At 30.9% G+C, this 18850-nt stretch overlaps 1 protein-coding gene and 1 pseudogene across 2 annotated transcripts; both read right to left on the minus strand.

Moving 5' to 3' along the window:
• Positions 1-270: 270 nt before the first annotated feature.
• LOC114195931 (O-fucosyltransferase 31) lies at positions 271-6223 on the minus strand. 2 transcript variants are annotated; one of them, XM_028086378.1, is made up of 10 exons: positions 5912-6223; positions 5713-5775; positions 5510-5591; positions 5299-5369; positions 5054-5142; positions 4756-4959; positions 2358-2628; positions 1099-1326; positions 767-964; positions 271-616 (listed from the first exon to the last, which is right to left on the minus strand). In XM_028086378.1, exons 1-10 carry the CDS (start codon positions 6044-6046, stop codon positions 407-409), a joined length of 1551 nt encoding a protein of 516 aa, XP_027942179.1. In that variant the 5' UTR covers positions 6047-6223; the 3' UTR covers positions 271-406. The 2 variants fall into 2 exon arrangements, with proteins under 2 accessions (XP_027942179.1, XP_027942180.1); XM_028086379.1 differs by having other exon boundaries at positions 5299-5337; positions 5912-6193.
• Positions 6224-8884: 2661 nt separating this feature from the next.
• Positions 8885-11199, minus strand: LOC114162259 (annotated as a pseudogene).
• Between the last annotated feature and the right edge of the window lie 7651 nt (positions 11200-18850).

Raw genomic sequence — 18850 nt, forward strand, 5'->3', positions numbered from 1 at the left:
TAGATATTTCATTGAAAAGATAATTAACATATAAATTTAAAATATGAAAATTTATTAAAGAATATAAAAATCATTAAAATAAAGCTCAAAAAAACAATTTCACTACCAATAAATTTGATTATATTATAACATTCAAATATAGTACAAAAATGTTTTCACATTTAACTGGTTTCAAAATTAAAAAATATAGATAATAAATAATTTTAAAAAAATTGAGAAATTTAAAGACCCAACTTCCCATCGGTAAAGAACAGAAGAACAATACCTTAATTGCACGAATTCGAAAACTACTGGAACATCTCTGCAATTAAGACTTGAAAGAGACAAATGAATTTTGCAGAAACTAAATATACCAGAATTGTAATAAAACTAAAGATCAATTTATAACTTCCAAAACTTGTTTACATTACTCTCTACACATGCAATCAGGAGCAGGATACGTATAAATTGATTGCTTCTCCTTCCTTAATCTTATCTGCCCTTGTCTGTTCTTGTGTCCATCAAGAACTGCTCGTTGAAATTCTGGCCAGCTTATGCTTTTATTATGAAATAGATTCCCCAATAATCCCATGCTTGGTCTGATAGTCTTCAGATTCATATAAGCACGATGAGCCACCTAAAGAAGCAAAACATTTTGGGAATTTAATTCAACTCTTGCACCAATACAGAACAAATATAGCTAGGTTCTTTTAAACTAAGTTGTTATGCAACAAATTATTTATGACAGTGCAGTTTGAAATAGAATATTCAACGATGATTCTTTTACCAGAGCATTGTGCATATTGCCAGGAGAAGCAGAAATGAAGATGTCACTGTGCATGCTGACATAGTAATCAACAGAAGCTAACAGTGATGCCTTTCCTTTAACTCTGGCCAGTTCCTCTGTGGAAGCTAGGCTCTTCTTATCTTCCATAAGAGGAAATAACTTGCTTAAAGTTGCTAGCCTAGCTTCTCCACCATAAACCTGAAAGAATAGTGCCAATCGGTGAAAGTATCAGAAGGTATTATTAGATTGTTAATCATTATGCATCATTAAAAATATCAGAATGAAATCTATGTGTAATCACAAGCCTTTCCCATCATATGTCGTTAACAAACCTTGTGGGAAGCGAGATAAAGCCGTGTTCTATTATTGAAACCCAAAGCTGCCAGGAGCAATCCAATTTCTTCAGGAGTCAGTGGGCAGCGTCCCTGACTTCTCAACTCTTCATCGGTGAATTGAGAGTTTAATACCCTTCCCTGCCAAAGCACCTGCCGGTACTTTGCTAGAGCAAGCTTCTCAGCTTTACCTCCACCAAAATCACAGGCAGAATGAGCAGCCATATCCTGCATGGGCAATTTGGAATCAAAGTGTTAAGGACTAAGATATGTAATGATGACAAAGGCAATAGATATAGGATCTTAGGTACAAGAACTCAATGATAACACTCTGAAATTGCAGAAACAAAGATGGACAAGAACACAGAAAAAATAATAACAGGATCCGTGACACCCAAAAAACAAGCACTAATCAAGCCTAATTTTCTCTTAACAGCCGACTAACCCCACAATCCTTTAGATTTTCCCCACTCCATACCGATTCCAAGTCATTCTTTTATGAATCTCCCATTCTTAGTCCTATGAAAAGGAAGAATGAGAGGGTGGTCAAGGACATTGGAAGAATTGGTTACAAAGGAACTCATGGTAAATAATGTCTCTTCATTTTCTCTTCAACCAAGTTGATTGGAGTCAAGTGACCTCACCTATTGGGACAAGACTTCGTTGTTGAAGTACAAGGTTACATGGAAAATTCGAGATGAAATATGCACCTCCTTGCAGTTAATTTAAAGGGCTTAATAACATAATCACCCCTTTTGTTCAATAGAAATATGTTAACTAGTAGTGTCAACTACAGAAGGTTGAATCATAATTTAAATATAGGAAACATACTCAGACATCCACGTCGCACACATACAGGCAACATAAATATATAGTTCCTTGAAGCCATAATTGCCCTAAAAGTTGTACACAGCAGAGTCAACACAATTTCAATATATGAGCATGCATTATTGGTAACTATAATAGAGAAGCATGGACTATCATTTCATTATTCAAATGCGTGTAACAACAATTACATTAACACAGGAAAAATATTTACGTGTTAAGGATATTTGAATGAATCATATTACATAAAAGTGCAAAAAATAAAGCAGTTAGTCTAATACCTGTTATTTAATTATCAACCTATACACAGCATAAAAGATTGTGTCCTCAATGCAATAACTGAATTAGAATGACAAGTGACCTAGAATTTTAGGAAGCTACAAGCATAAGCTTCGACTCATAATATACGACTCAGACCAAAAGGAAAACTGTACTTTGTCAAAACGCAGATGCAACACAACAAACTTTCCAGTTTGCTGTTTTCCAACCATGTCAGTTTCCTCCAGTGGAAAGTCTTTCACTTCAGCTTGGTTGACAACAGAAGTGTGGCGCAGACGATGAATAATGGCATCTCCTAATTCCTTGATATGTGGAACAAAGATCAGTGCTTCAAAGTTGACCTTGCAACGGAGGCGCTGTATGTCTGATGGCAGGTTGTTGAATGTCAAGCGATGAGAAAATGGTGCAATAGCAGCAATTCCATAACTGTATCAACCAGAAAATCTACAACAATTGAAAATAGATATTTATGTAAACAGTATATCTATAGGAAGACATTGAATGGTTTATGGCTCCAGTGAAAGTCGAAGGTTCATGCTTGCTACATAGGTTTACTGCTCATGAAAATAGTTGGAAAAAAAAATCTTAGGGTTCGAAGATGCTATCCATATATATATACAAATAAAATTTTTATCTTTCATCAATGGGCATAAAAAATAAAATGACTATCTTTTGGTTTATCTTATATTGAGATAAACTAATCTAAAAGATAATTTTTCTATACATATCAATTATATTTTTAACACTCCCCTCTCAAGTTGGGAATGGATATTAATCGTTCCCAACTTGCCAATAAGCCCCTTTAAACTTCTTAAAGGGAATCCTTTGGTGAACATGTCTACCAATTGGAGGCCCATACGAACATGAGTTGTTCGTGACTAAAGACCACAGTCTAATTTTTCTTTGATGAAGCATCTATCAACCATTATGTGTTTTGTCTTGTCATGCTGGATTGGATTATGGACAACAGTAATAGTTGAATTGTTTCCACAAAACAGTCTCAAAAGTCCTTTAACTTTTACTTTCACGTCATCAAGAATAATCTTCATCCATAACAGCTCACAAATATCATGTCTCCGCTGAAAATCCTGCACTAGCACTAGACCTAAACTGCATTTTGCTTCTTATCCCTCCATGATACAAGATTTGCTTCCAGAAACATACAATATTTGGAGGTGGACATTTTTATCTACAACTGACCTACCTTAATCTGTATTTATAAGTACCTTTATGGACAGTGTGACCTCTTTCCTTGAACAAAAAATCCTTTTTCCTAGACTTGCCTTCAAATATTGAAGGATTCTATCGAACTTTCTGCAGGTGCCTTTCATTGGGATCATGCATAAATTGGCTTCCCACACTAACAAATTGCCCACCAATCTCTAGTATTGTGACTTTTCTTTTGTTGGACTTTCTTAACTTCTAATCTTGTGTCAAGTTGGTACTTCAGATGTCTTACATCTAAATTGCCTTATTTCTTTGAGAAGATCAAGTATATACTCCCTTTAGGAGATAAAGATACCCCTTTTGGAATAGCAATCTTCACCAGAGAGAGAAGTACTTTAGCTTTTCCAACTCCTTCATTTCAAACTAGGTTTTCAGCTTCTTCTTCAGATCCCATTCTTCTATCTAATCATCACCTAGGATGATCATATCATCTAGATATATCAGCAGAAGAGTGACTTTGCCATCAGGGGAGTGCTCTATAAAAAGAGTATGACGACCTTGATTCTATTGTATCCTAGGGATGTCATAAACTAGGTGAATCTTCCAGACTATGTGCGAGGAGATGGTTTGAAACCATACAAAGCCTTCCTGAGCCACACCTGCTCTTTTCACCGTGAGTATTGAATCATTGAGGAATCTTCATGTAGATTTCCTCTTCTAGATCCCTACTAACTACTAAGTAAAGTATTTTTAACATCAAAATGCTTCAAATCCCAGCCAAAAAGGGTGGCTAGGGAAACAGAAATCCTTACCATAGTCATCTTTGCTACTAGGACAACGTCTCCTCATAGTCTATTCCATAGAGGTGAGGGGGAATATTAGCATAAGTACCATGGTAACTAATAAAGTCTGTTATACTAGACTTGTGCTGAGTCGGCTAAATTGTTACTGTACCTATTAGGTAGATTAGTTACGATCAGCTCCCTCCCTAATTCTAAACCCATAAATGAAATCTCCCTGGATTGCATTGCAAAACTAGTTCATTCATTCAGCCTTTAATTTTCCATAAATATAATTCTCACAAATTCTCCAGACCCTCTCTGAACATTTTGTTCCTTTTATCCCTCATTCTATCAAACTTTCTAGTGCACCATAGATTCGTACTACAGAAAAATAGCACCTATCAATTGCATTTTGAAAAACCCTCTGATAACTAGTATCAAAAGTTTTTAATTCACAATTACAGAAAACAGAAGTCATCTAATGACAAAAAAAAACAAACCAGGAAAAGCAATGATTATAGTGGTAAAACCCAAGTCCAGTAGGGGAAGATGGGGAGTGGGAAGAAGGATCACATCAGAATCTGAGTTTAAGCTATGTACACACCTCCGAAGTACAGGCAAGACATTTTCTATATACCAATCAGCAGTAGCATGAAGGGGTGCAGTTTTAATTCTAGTAGCTCTTATGCCTGTGGCATAGTACTCTCTTGTGCTCCAAGAATAGTCACTAGGAGGTTCCTCCACTATGGACACTTCATCACGGAGGGCATCAATAAAGTGATCCAAATCAAATATATCTTCAAATGAACTGCAGAAACACAACAATTTCACTTAAGCGGAAACTTTCCAGTTTGAAATTAAACATATAAAGGTTGAAAAAATAGCAGACCCTCTGGATATACCTTGAATCTTGCCAGACAGGGTTCACTTCAAAATGTGGGACAACCAACGTTGCATTCAAAATCTTAGCAACAGCAACAGCATCACATATCTTTTAAAGAGAAAAGGGGGACTGATGTTAGACAGGGTCAAATTGACATTTTAGGCAAATGCCAGTGAAATGCATGATAGAACACTATCCTTTTCCCCCCACTTTAACTCTTTAATCAAATTATACCCTTTCAAAACAATATCATCATTCACATACCCCCATCTTCTGCTGGTTCAACCCTCCATCAAGGAAAACCTGTATATAACCGCTTGACTTTTCAGGTAGTGCTGCAAGAGATTATAAGCATAAAGAAACATGTAAAATACCAAAAACTAGTAAGTAACATACAATACAGCCCTCATTTTCAAGATAAATAAATGTCCAATGTCTAAAAGAAAAATCAATTCAATATACTATGTAAACTCACAAGGTGGTTTCGGACGCTCGGTACAGGGTTTCCATCCTTGGAAGGGCAAGGGAGACCAGAGACTAGTTTGAAGTTCAACAGACTGAAAACAATAAAAAAAAATGTTAATCTTGAAAAAGCTAGATACACAAAAAAAACATGTCAAAATCAACCTAATCTTTAGCATTTAAACATAATTATGATTAACGTGTACTTGTACTCACAGTTTGGTGTTGCAAAGCACCATCTAGCAAATCCACGTGCATAGGCCTCGGAGCAATCCATTCCTGCAATGTCAGTTCATCAAAATTGGTTCTTCATCAAATCAAATTCGGTGTTTCTTTCTTTCAATTTTCCCACATAAAAGTCACAATTAATATGTCAAAATTTAAGGAATTGAAAGAAGTTGAAGATTAGAGTTACAGAGAACATAGACGGCGAGGCACGACCAAGTGGTTGGAAAAGATCGGGAAAGAAAACTGGCAAGAGAATGACGAAAACCACGGCGAAAGCGGATTTTTGAGAGTGGTTTAGTTGGGTGAAAATCTGAAGCTTCATTGTTCATAAAGAAGAGTTTCGCAGTTGATGACTTAAAGGCTGCGTTTTTGCACCGATGAACTCAGAAGACAGTGTTCCTTTAGCTTCATTGGATTCATCTTCATCTGCAGTTGAAGGATCCAATTCTGGTTTTAATCGGTAATAATCAAATTTGTGTTCAAATGTGTATCTACTTTTATCTTTAAGGTTTAAATATTTTACAAAGATTTTGAAGATTAATGTGGTATTGATGATTATTAGCTTTGAGATCAAAATGTTTTCACTAATTGGAGCTTGGATCACTTATCTCTTACAATAATCAATGAATTTTGCAGTGATAGAATTAAGGTTTTCCTACCTAATTAAAATTAAAGATGTATTAGTTGATATCCATAACAAAAAAAAACTAAATTTCACAATACAATTTAATAATACTAATTTTATTGATCTCCCAATATTTTTAATAAAATGTGTTTGTTATTTTGCAAAACAAAATGTAGATATGATAGTGATCTAACAGAAAGTAAAATGTTAATCACATTAAAGTATTTTGTTACATAAAGTAAAAACGAAAAAAAAAAACACACTTATATTGAAAAAAAATTATTATATATATAAAATCACTGTATAGAATGAAATTTTTTCTGGAATGCATGCATTGTATATTCCTATTCTACCTTTAATTATATTTTAAAATTAAAAATAAAATAAATATCTTTGATACAAATAGCTGAAAACGTATTTCAATAACACATCACGCTATAAATCATTCATATTACACTATAAATTATTCATTATTTTTTCATGTAATCACTGTTATTATTATTTTTTAACATTTTCTCACTGTATAAATAAAAGAAATGTTATATGTATAGGAATTAAAGTTAATAATGTAAAAACTAAGTATTGTTGTGTAGTCAAGTATGCGAAAGATAGTTTTTTTCTCCCGTTCTCAGAGTGTCATATTAAGCATACAAATTGAAAATGGGATTGGTAAGTTATACTATTTTTTGTGGATATCGATAATAGTCGACTTAATTATTTTTTTTAGACATCAAAATAAACAAATATATGCTTAAAAAAAGGACATCAAAATTATGTAAGAGTAAAAGTTATCCGAACAATCACCTAATATTAATTGTAATTTGTAATGTAAAGAATATTTGCATAGATGTATATAGTACTCAATTATGGTTTAAATTGAATCATTTTAAGTAAATGTTAATAAATTGCATCTTGACGGGTTAATAATATTAGGTCGGAAAAGCACCATCCTATATATCATTATTTTATGGCTAACCAGCTAAAATATTAAATTAAAATTTAAATGTGCTTTTAATTTTATAATACAAATTATTTTCTCGTTTAGTTCTTAAAATTAAAAATTTGATTTTTAATTTCTAAATTTGAAAAAATAAATTTATTAACCTTAATAATTGAAGGTACTATACTTATTATCCTAACCTCTTTCAATATGTTGGTTTGAAAGATATTTTACTTTCTATATTTTAGGTCTAATTCATAATACCACTTTTGATTCAATATTTCAAGTTTTATGTTTATATTTTTTTATATAATATTTAATTTTATTATTTTTATTTAATAATTATTTCTAATATTCACGAACATTTAGTCTTGCTTCTTTCTTCCTCTCTTCTCCCATTGTTGATAAATTTGGAAGAAGACTTTTGTTCATTTGTGGTGATGTTATCATTCTTGTCTGCCAGATACTTAAATCCAAGTTAAATTTTGCATATAACTTATTATTAGTATTATTTGACACGTATCATAAATCCTTGTAGCGTAAGTCATCCATTTCACGAAAACACGTCTAATTGCAAAAGCAAAGTAAAAAAATGTTTCATTAATATCTGATTTTAGGAGGGATCAAAAGTTATTAATCTTTGTATTTATCGTTAGAGATACTAATTTAAAAAATAATTTATTAATTACTAAAATAATTATTATTATAAATAAAAAATTATAATTAATTATTAAATTAGTCACTGATTAATTAAATTTTAATTTAAAAATAATTTATTTTGTAATAAAAAGAAATTAATAACTGATGTTTAATAATTAATTTCATTTGATAATTAAAATCTTAATAGTTAAATTTTAAAAATCAATTTAAAAATTAATTATAATTTTTTATTTTTAATAATAACTATTTTAATAGTTAATTATTTTTTATGTTGTAAATTAAATTAGTATCTGAATTAGTCATTAAAATGATTAATATTTTTGGTTACTAATTGATTATTAATGAAACTTTTTTTTATAATGGAGAGACTCAATTAATATGTTATAATCTTTTATAAATTTGTTTACGGTTAATCAGTATGAATTTCTCTTATGTCTTCCCCACCAGAAAATCTAACACATTCTAATGATGCAATCCTAACTGCTATAAGGACATGTAAAATGTGCATAAACACACACGTGATGAACATAGATTTACTTCTCACATTGGAGAGACGCTTATTTTATTTTTAAAAAAACTTCATTATCATGTTTCCCTTTTCACACCGTGTCATCCAACATAAAGTAAACTAGACAAAATCAAAGATGAATCTAAAGTAGTCCATAAGCTCTCTGCAGAGTGCCTACATTTAGTTAATTATGGCTAACTTCAGACCATTTTCACCTCCTATGTCTGGTTTGAATGTAATGAATGGATGATATATTACAGGACCAACTGTGTATTTTGGATTTTGGAGGTTAAACATAACCCAGGTTGTTTCCAATCCACTAATATAGTTGCTGCTCCTTTTATTACTTCAAGAAAAAGAAAATAGAATAAAATAAGGTGATTTTTATATACAAATAATAAAGAAAGAAAATCAAAACTGGAGTTAAATTCTCATATTTAGGGTTAAATGTTTCTCTCCTGGATAAATAATTCTCTCATATTTAGGAGTCAATTTTCGCCCTCTTTGCTTCAACTTCACTCAATGTCTCACTCAACATCTTGGATAAACACTGTTCAGTTGTTCAGTTGTTGTAACATGCCACAAGAGCAATAGAAATGGACATAAAATTCTAGATTATCTCACCAACTACTGCTGAAAATTCAACAATGTGAGAAATAGAGCTACTGCTATAAATTCTTGAACTTGATTTGCCAAACTAAATAGATTAACCATTTACCTAATCAAACCATGAACTTGATCAGTTAACCTACACAACAGAGCACCTGTATCTTAATCCAACTATTACCCATAATCACCTGATTAAGAGGGGAGATATCTGCAAAACAAAATCGACAAATATCACTATCCAACAATCTGCAGTGTTGATTTTCTTATCAACAGTTACAACTATGTTTTATCTTCTACATCCCTCACTTTAGAGGCTAAAAGCTTTAAATAAAGGCGAACTCACAATAATGTAGATTGTGATTTCACTTTTAGCCTGTACACATTCATCATCTATCATGGAGCATTCGCCAAGGTTGCAGTATAGATACACCCAACGAATGCAGATTCGAAACAGATGAAAAATATTGAACAAGAAATCTTCCTTCCGAAATTGAAGTGCAAGGTTCATAAGAGAAAGGAATGCCAATTTGTAAGGATAATCTGCTTGGCCTCTTGTGTACTTACAGTTATTGGCTTGAGATTTTCATAGATTTCAACAAAACTTGTCCTAAGCTAGTTCAACATCAGTAGAACAGGTTCAAATTTTGTAAAACTTGAAATACAGAAGAAATCAAGTGGAAAAAATTGCTTCCAATACCTAAAATGAATGTCAATCTCAGATCAATAGAACTATCCCAAACAGCAGAAATTACAACGAAACTGATCCCCTAAAAACGCTTAGCAAACGGAACTCCAAAACCAAAATAACGTGGCAGCATCAACCGAACGACGATGACAAAAGGACGCAAATGAGCTTCCAAAAAAAATCTTTCAGGTTGAGCGTATTATTATATAAACAATAGAAAAACGTTTCCCAAATCCATAAACGCTCAATCAATTGAAAAAAATAAATGATATGGAGCAACAAACGTTAATCTAATTTGAGATTGAGATATAGACATCAGAGAGCTACATTAATAACTTGAACCACCAGAAAACAATTATAACGAACAAAAACTACTTTAGGTCAAAACAACTAAACGAAACGCTACCTCCATTGGTTTCTGCTTTTCAATTGTTCTAAGCGAAACACAAGCCAAAAAAACTCACACCCCCTTTTGAGGCCTTCCCTGCTTCCGCGCAGAACGGGAACCCAATTCCGAAGCAGCCCCATTCGCAACAGCCTTCGGGCCATTATCGGGCACACACCCAGGCCCATTGGGGCCCAAAGTTCCAAACACAAAGCCCATGGGCAAGCACCCCCAGTTACAATAATAGGCCTCCTGGCCCGGCACGAGCGGGGGAGCGACGGAATCGAAAGCCCGTGGAACGACCTCTCGCAGTTCTGGCACCTCAGGCAACACCCCTCGCAATCCGCAGGGTACTCGAAGAGAAAGTAACAGTACGGACACGCGGTCCAGAAACTCGCGGTTTCGACCGAACCGGCGACGTCGCGGTCGTACAAGGTTTTCTGAACCGGGTCGGACAAAACGGCCCATGCATCGGTGACAAGCTTGAAAGCGTGGTCGGCGAGGGAGAAAGGGTTCTTGTCGGGGTGAAGGAGAAGACCGAGTCTGCGGTACTGTTTTCTGATGAGATCGAGGTCCTGGCACGTGCGATCCACTTGGAGAATGGCGTACCAATCGAGGTGGCTGTTGTGGATCGGCTTCTCGGCGGCGACGAGGACGTCGACGATGGCGAGGATCTGGTCGGAGCCGTCGAGGAGCGGCTCAGCTTCCTGCGCGAGAATGGCGAAGTCGCGGGAGCCGCTTAGGTCGCGGCTCTGGAGCAGCTTCTCGCCGATGGCCAGCAAGCGTTCGGCTTCGGCTCTGTTTGTGTTCATTTTTTATGTTATTTTTTTGTTTTATTTTATTTTAATTTTTGTGAGGATGGGGTTGAACTGGTGGGTGTAACAGCAACAACAGGAAGAGCGCGCATTAGTGGCTTATTAAATATTTGACTGCTTCTTCTGAAGACAAACCAAACACGGTCTTGTTATCACTAGCTACCCATGCCCACAAGTGTAGATGTTAGATTTGTTTTGTCTCTTTTTAGATATCATAATAAACTCACGTGATTTTTAGTCCCCCAAAAATGGCCTTCAGTTATTAAATTCGATCATAAATGCGTAACCGTAAGTATAGATTATAAATACTGCTAATATAACTGATTAGCGTGGATCGTTTTTCGTTATCAATTATTATTGTTCTCTTTATCCTTTTTTTACATTTTTAATTAATTAATTTTTTTATTAAATAAAGTGATCAATCTAGTTTATTGTAATTGTTTCAGGCGTAGGGATCAAACATTTACTGTCAACACTCAAATTACCCTTTAATCATTTTTTATCTGCGTTCTTCTTAATTAGTTCGTCAAATCCTCCGTTCAATACAATTTCTTCTCTTCTCCGTTCAGTCCAGCGGGCGAACGGTGTACCTGTCTAAAAGACTCCGATGATTAAGTTAGTTATGGCCGGTCAGCGAATAATGGTAACTGTTGTAATAAATGTGAATTAAAAATCCTCACCAACCTACCTTTAACCTCTATTTATAGTTTTCGAGGTGGGCCTATAATTAATGTTTCTTAATTATGGCCAATTGCTTTTTAAACTTGATTAGTGGCTTGTATTATCTTGATTTATTTCTATCATTGCTCAGGGCGTCCTTATGGGTGAGGGTCTCCATGGAGGCGGAGACAAAGTTCAACTGGAAATGAAGACAAAGGGAGTGTTTAGCCCGTTTGGCCGGTAGGTAGCCGATTTAGTGTGTTCAGAACTGAGACTCTGGAGAGATTGTCACATCAACGTCCAAGGTGAAGTCCGCCTGTAGCGGGCGGCCTGCGGCCGCTTGACCTTGGTCCGCTTGGCCGATCTGCCGATGGGCCATACAGTACAGTAATAAATTTGTTTTAATTTGTATTTTATCATTGTAATTAATATTGTTTTCTTTCTTCTAAAATTCATCCTTCTAATTAAGACTTGTAAAAATAGCTTGTAAATAAGAATTAAAAAAAGTATGTGAAATCATTTCATCAGCTTGAAATAATTGTTTGCAAAGTTAGATTAACCGTGACTTTGATTAATTAAGTACACAAGTTCGATTTCTTTATTGAATTTTTGTGTTATCATCTGCTGAGCATTAAAAACATGTTGTTTTGGTACTTTAAAGATGATTTTAAAATATTTTAGAATTTTAAAATTAATGGTCATCAATGTATTTTTTTGAAGGCACAACAGAAAAATAACATAAAAAAAAAATAGAGAATCCAAACTCTTAAGAGTACACACGTTAATAATAAATAGATATGTTAGAATGCATACTTTAAATTGATGGTGTACTTACTCGGCCCATTACCAAATATGACCCAATAAGATCCAACGCACCCCACACATTCAATTGGGCCAAACACCCACACATCTGCTAATCTCGTCAACACAATCTAATCGCTTCGCACCTCCGATGAGATATTAAGTCCTGATATCTCAGTAAGACAGTTACCAAGTACGTTATAGGTTATAAAGTCATTATAAATGAGTGCATCCCACTTGACTTAAGATATGTTCATTTTTCTCTCTTACCCTTTTAACAAGTCCACATAGAATCCCTTACTTACTAACTTAAACATCAGAGAGTCTTTTGCAAGTGGAGCTCCCTCCCACTCAAACACTCGGGTAGTCATCTGGACCCTTCCATTACCTTTTCGATAAGAACATTTGGCGCCTACCGTGGAGCCGATAGCGGGGTTCTACATGCGAACAATTGGTCTCTTAAGCCCTCCACTGGGAATGATCCAATCATTCTCCGTAGATATCGACTGGAGGGTTTAATGTCCCTATCGCACCAAATAGTCCCACGTCGTTTAGAATCGATGCCTAAGATGGTTTAAATATCCTCTCTTCCTTCCATTCTCTGAATTGTCTTTTAAGAATAAAATTGTGATGGAGTCCCCATTCAAAAATGAACAATACCTCATATGGATTATAAATGTCTCTAATAATATCTTAGGATAATTAACTTGTCGAACCATAATTTTTTGTTTCATTAGAAATTTTATTGGATGGTATTGAAAAAAAAATGTGTCATATGATACTGCATATAAATGAAAGATTTGACTAAGTTTAAAGTTCTCGTAAAAGTAGACATTTTTATATATTAAGTAACTAGAGTTTATATATTTTTAGTTGAGCCTTTATATTTAATATTTTTTATGGAGTTTCAATTTTTTTTTTATATACTAAGTAATTAGAATTTATATATTTATATTTGAGTCTTTACATTTAATTTCTATTAAAGTGAATGACATAACTATTAAATTGTTTGGTCACCTAAATTATTTATCTCAACGAATTAATAAATGTGAAATTTTGAAGTTAATATTTAACAACATTATATGAATATAAAATAATAAATTATTTTTATTATTGATTTAATTCTAACATATTAAATAATGATATTGTGATGGTTTTTTTTAACTTCAGTGTTTTTATCAAATAACTATTTTGTCACTACTATTGATACATGTGATGTGACAATAATAATTTAAATTTTATTTTAAATGAATGACCTAATTACTACATTGTTTGTTCACCTAAATTATTTATCTCAATGAATTAATAAATGTGGGATTTTGGAATTAATATTTAACAATATTATATGAATATAAAATTATAAATTCTTATTATTATTAATTTAATTAAAAGATCTCAAATAATGATATTGTGGATTTTTTTTAACTTCAATATCTTTAATCATTTGATCAAAGAATTATTGTTGTCACTAATTAATATATATATATATATATATATATATATAAAATAAGAACAATTTAATTTTTATTTTAATTGACGACAGAAATGCTATATTATTTGGTTGTCTAAATTTGTTTTCTCAATGAAATAATAAATGTGAGACTTTGGAATTAATATTTAAAAATATTATATGAATATAAAATAATAAATTATTTTTATTATTGACTTAATTAAAGACATATTCAATAATGATATTGTGATGTTACTTTTTAACTTCAATATTAGTTGACCAAGGAGTTATTATTGTCACTATTATTGATATATATGACAAAAACAATTTAATGTTTATTTTAAGTGGATGACATAATTACTATATTGTTTAATTGATCATCTAACTTAATTATCTTGACGATTTAATAGATATATTTAATAATATTATATTAATATAAAACAATAAATAAATTTTATTATTGATTTAATTAAAAATATATTAATAATGATATTGTGACAATCTTCTTTAACGTCAATGTCTTTGATTAAATGATAAAAATTATTGTTATCATTACTATCGATAATGAGACAAGAATAATCCTATCTTTAACTAAAAAAAGTAAATGAGTTAGGATTATAATTATACTATCCATTAACGAAAACAATTACAAATTTCAATTAAAATATAAAAACTTAAGATATTTAATAAATAAAAATATTTAAAATTACAAGAAACTTAAAATTTATTTAAATCTAAAATTAAAATTTTAATCAACATATAATAAATCAGATGAGTTGATTATAACATTTCATTCCAACCTTCTATACATGGGAAAGTAATTGTGAGAGTTTTTTTCTTTTTTTCTATTATCTATTTTATGAAAAAAAGTTGAAGTCGAGTGATAACTCAAAAAATAGTATTTATTATTTTACTTTTTAGAAATAATTAAGACTTAATAAATTTATAAGAGATTCACAACTTTTATATATTTTATATTTGCTTTTAACTCATGTAACATCTAAATCTAAATTTAATAGAACAATTTTAGTAAATAGAACTTCACATGTTTATAACATAAAATAGAGCATCAACAGACAGTATATAAGAATCAATCTTTACAGTTATCCTTAATATATTGAATAGGAAACTAAGACATTAAAACATATGCCATAACCAAAATCTAAACACAAATTAAATTAGACTGAAAATTTGGTCACATAGCAAGAAACTTACAAAAGAAAACAGTTCGACAAAAAGATACTCAAAAGAGCATTAACTACCTTGCCAATGTGAGACTAACTGATCATTTAGCGTTTCAGGATGCAATATTGTTTGAATCCTTATCTAATTATATACAGTACAACACCACTATCATGAGGTCTCACTAAGAGACTCATGGAATTACATGTATCTCATTCCATATCCATGTTCTCACACCAAATCCATATGTAATATCAAAATATTGTATTCTCATGTCAATGCACAACCAACCAACCAACCAATTCATGTTTCATTTCATACCAAGCACAACATATTTTATAACATCGTACTTTATGCTTTAAGGAGTAAATCAATCAATCATGTAAGCAACCAAGTAATTAAATCAATTATGTTGTCAATCTCGCTCATCCTAGAGGACTATCGCTCAAGCGACAAGAGTCTCTCACTCAAGCTAAAAGTCCTCGCCTATGCGAGATTGCAATCAGGGAGCACTGGAAGATTCTGCGCGTTCTCGGCTGAGCGAGATTACTCTCGCTCAAGAGTGGAGCTCGTCGCCTAAGCAAGACTTTGAGCATAACCCTGGGTGAATTTCCTGCTGCTCTTGCTTAGGCGAGATTAGCAGGTTCTTCACACATGCAAAAAACAGAATCTAGTTCAAATCATACCCAGCTCATTTTCATACAATCATAGGCATCAATCAACATTCTAAAACACGATTTTTGGCAAAAACAAGCAAAGCATTTCAAAACTTTAAAAACCATACCTTCCCTTACCTGGACAAAGATTAACTCAGCAAAATGAGCTCCAACAGTAGAGCACCAAGACACAACAACTACTTAAGGAGTTGACAATCAAGAACAAGAAAGAAATAGTGAGGCCATGACCTCAAACAAAATTTGGCCAAAACTGTGAAGCGAAACAGATACGAAAAGGAAAAAGAGATGAAGGTTTTGCTCAACTTACATAGAGAAAAATGATTTTCGCTATGGAGGAGGGTTTCTGAGCTGCCTTAGCACAACTCCTACTTCAGAATTGGGAGAAAGAAGGTGAACTATTTTTTTGGAAAATAAGATGATAAGAAAATGAGTGACTAGAAATGGGATTCTCGAGGTAACAAGTGGGCTGATTATGAATCCTTATTCACTCAAACTGAGCCCATTTACTTAAAAAAAAAGTCACTCAAACTGAAACCATTTACTTAAAACAAAAGTGAGTCTTACAACTTCTTAGGTAAAGAAGTATGAAATAAGACTTTCCTAATTATTTATTTTTATTTTAAAAGTGATATTTTTACAGAAAATTAGTCGAATGATATATATATATATATATATATATATATTATTTTCATATAATAAAAAATATTTTGACTGTTTTTAATGTATTATTCTGATTTTTTTAATTATTTATTTTAATTTTTTTAATGATATGATATAACAATTTAAAAATAATAAGAATAATGAATTAAAAATAAATTAAAATATTATTATCTTTTAATAAAAGTGGTGAAAACATCCATGTGCAGTGAGTCGACAGCTTTCACACGTCAAAGGAAATTCATTTATCAAAAGATCCACCTTTGTGCTCTTTTGGGGTGGGAATACGAATTACAAATTTATATATAGATCTCACTACATATATTATAATATAAAGAAAATAATGATTATTGTAATGTATTTTAATTAAATTTATCATAGAACAACAAGCATTTAAATGTTGATAATAATATAAAGTAAAGAAAAAGAAAAAAATCAAGTGGAATAATGTACTGTTAAAATAATTATTGAGATGCAACAGTAGGTCAGACAGACAGCATGGTCATCATGTACGAAAAGCAATACTCCACAGAAATATGTAAAGTATTCATTGAAATAATAAATAGAAATGAAATTGTAGATAACAATACCTTATCCACGTTATTATTAATATTAAGTGGAAAATAGAGTACTAGTCAATCACGTGCTAGTTTGCACTTAAAATGAAAAAAATAAATGTTTCCACTTCAAGTTAATTAACAGTATTTAAATTAGGGTGTTACTCCAACACTTCATTTTCTATTTAGTATTAACAAAATAAAGATTTTACTTTAAAATATAAAATAATTTAGAATAAAAAGCAATTAAAAAAATATTAGGTATTATATAGAGTAAAAAATTAGATGAGACTTTTTTTCTTTGAAATATTATTGTTTGGTTAGTTATTTGATAATATTTTTAAGTTTTATCTTTAAAGTACATTTTACCATATTTGAATAAGGAAAACATATTTATATATGTTTTTACTTCAATTATTAAGTCATCATAATGTATCAGAATAAAATATCAATATGACAGGGACATGATGTAATAAAATGTATGAAAAACATTATATTTAATATATAAATATGTATGTATTATTCTCAATAGCCTTCAATATTGTAATATTATATATCTAAATCCACGATTGTTTATCATCGAATGAGAGTATTATTAAAGTTATCTTTTAATCAAAGCATTGCAAGTATTTTAGAACTTATTTTCTTATAATTGAAGTACATGTCTCATATAATATTATATATTGATATTAAGTTTGTTTTAATATATATTATTTTTTTGTTTTATTTAACAACCGTGTGAGAACAAAATTAAACTGTATCAAAAAAATGTCCTTTCAACTTTTGTATTTTAAATTTTAAATTTTATTTCTTTTAATTGAAATTGTTCATTTCATTTCTTAAGTTATATTTTCATAAATTTATTTCAAAATTTAATAATTAGAAACAACTTTATATGATAAGAGAGTGTTTAGTGTAAACTTAATATAATGAATTCTATGTTTTAAATATTTATTCACATATAGTTCTAATCAAATAAAATTAATAATTTATCATCATGTGCAGAGACCAAGCGCGTTATGAGGTGGGGCCTAAGCCCAATGACTTTTCAATTCATATTTTATGCGCATGTTATTTATAAACAATGTTTTTATTTATGAGTCAAAGAGTAATATTTACGTGCTATTTTCATAAAAAAATGATTTATTTTTTAATATTGATGGTACACAATATTTTCATATATGGATCTTTTTTATCCTTTTAAACAAAATATTTGAATATTATATATTATTTTTTATTATCTATTTTAAAGACTGTGTAAAAAGATTATATTTATAATTTTTACTTTTCATTATCTATCTATACTTTTAGTTATAATTAAAAAATATTTAAAAGACCTTAAGCCCAATGACTTCAATTCATATTTTATGCACATGTTATTTATAAACAATGTTTTTATTTATGAGTCAAATAGTAATATTTACGTGCTATTTTCATAAAAAAATTATTTATTTTTTAATATTGATGGTACACATATTTTCCTATATGGATTTTTTTTATCCTTTTAAACAAATATTTGAATATTATAGATTATTTGAATATTATTTTTATTATCTATTTTAAAGACCGTGTAAAAAGATTATATTTATAATTTTTACTTTTCATTATCTATTTATACTTTTAGTTATAATTAAAAAATATTTAAAAGACCTGTAAGGTTAAAAGTAAAAAGAAAAAGGTGTAAGGTTATTGATTTAATTTTAACTTCGCTCATTAATATTTGGAAAACTATTTTAAAGTTTGAAATATATCCATTTTTTACATTTCCATTACTTTTTATTTATTTTGTAATTTTTTTTGTCTGATATCCAACTTAATTTTGATTTCAAATAAATATGTTCAAACATGATATAAGTAAATACTTGAAAAAGAAATGAAATATTGAGCTGTACTAATAATTATCAAACTTTACTTT

Source organism: Vigna unguiculata, chromosome 9 (assembly GCF_004118075.2).
Source record: "Vigna unguiculata cultivar IT97K-499-35 chromosome 9, ASM411807v1, whole genome shotgun sequence".
NCBI lineage: Eukaryota > Viridiplantae > Streptophyta > Magnoliopsida > Fabales > Fabaceae > Vigna > Vigna unguiculata.

Coding starts and splice junctions, on each gene's coding strand:
- LOC114195931 (XM_028086378.1), bottom strand. CDS start 6,046: ATGAAGCTTCAGATTTTCACCCAACTAAACCACTCTCAAAAATCCGCT. Junction 5,592..5,712: donor GTGCTTTGCAACACCAAACT/GTGAGTACAAGT, acceptor TATTGTTTTCAG/TCTGTTGAACTTCAAACTAG. Junction 5,143..5,298: donor TGAACCAGCAGAAGATGGGG/GTATGTGAATGA, acceptor TCTCTTTAAAAG/ATATGTGATGCTGTTGCTGT.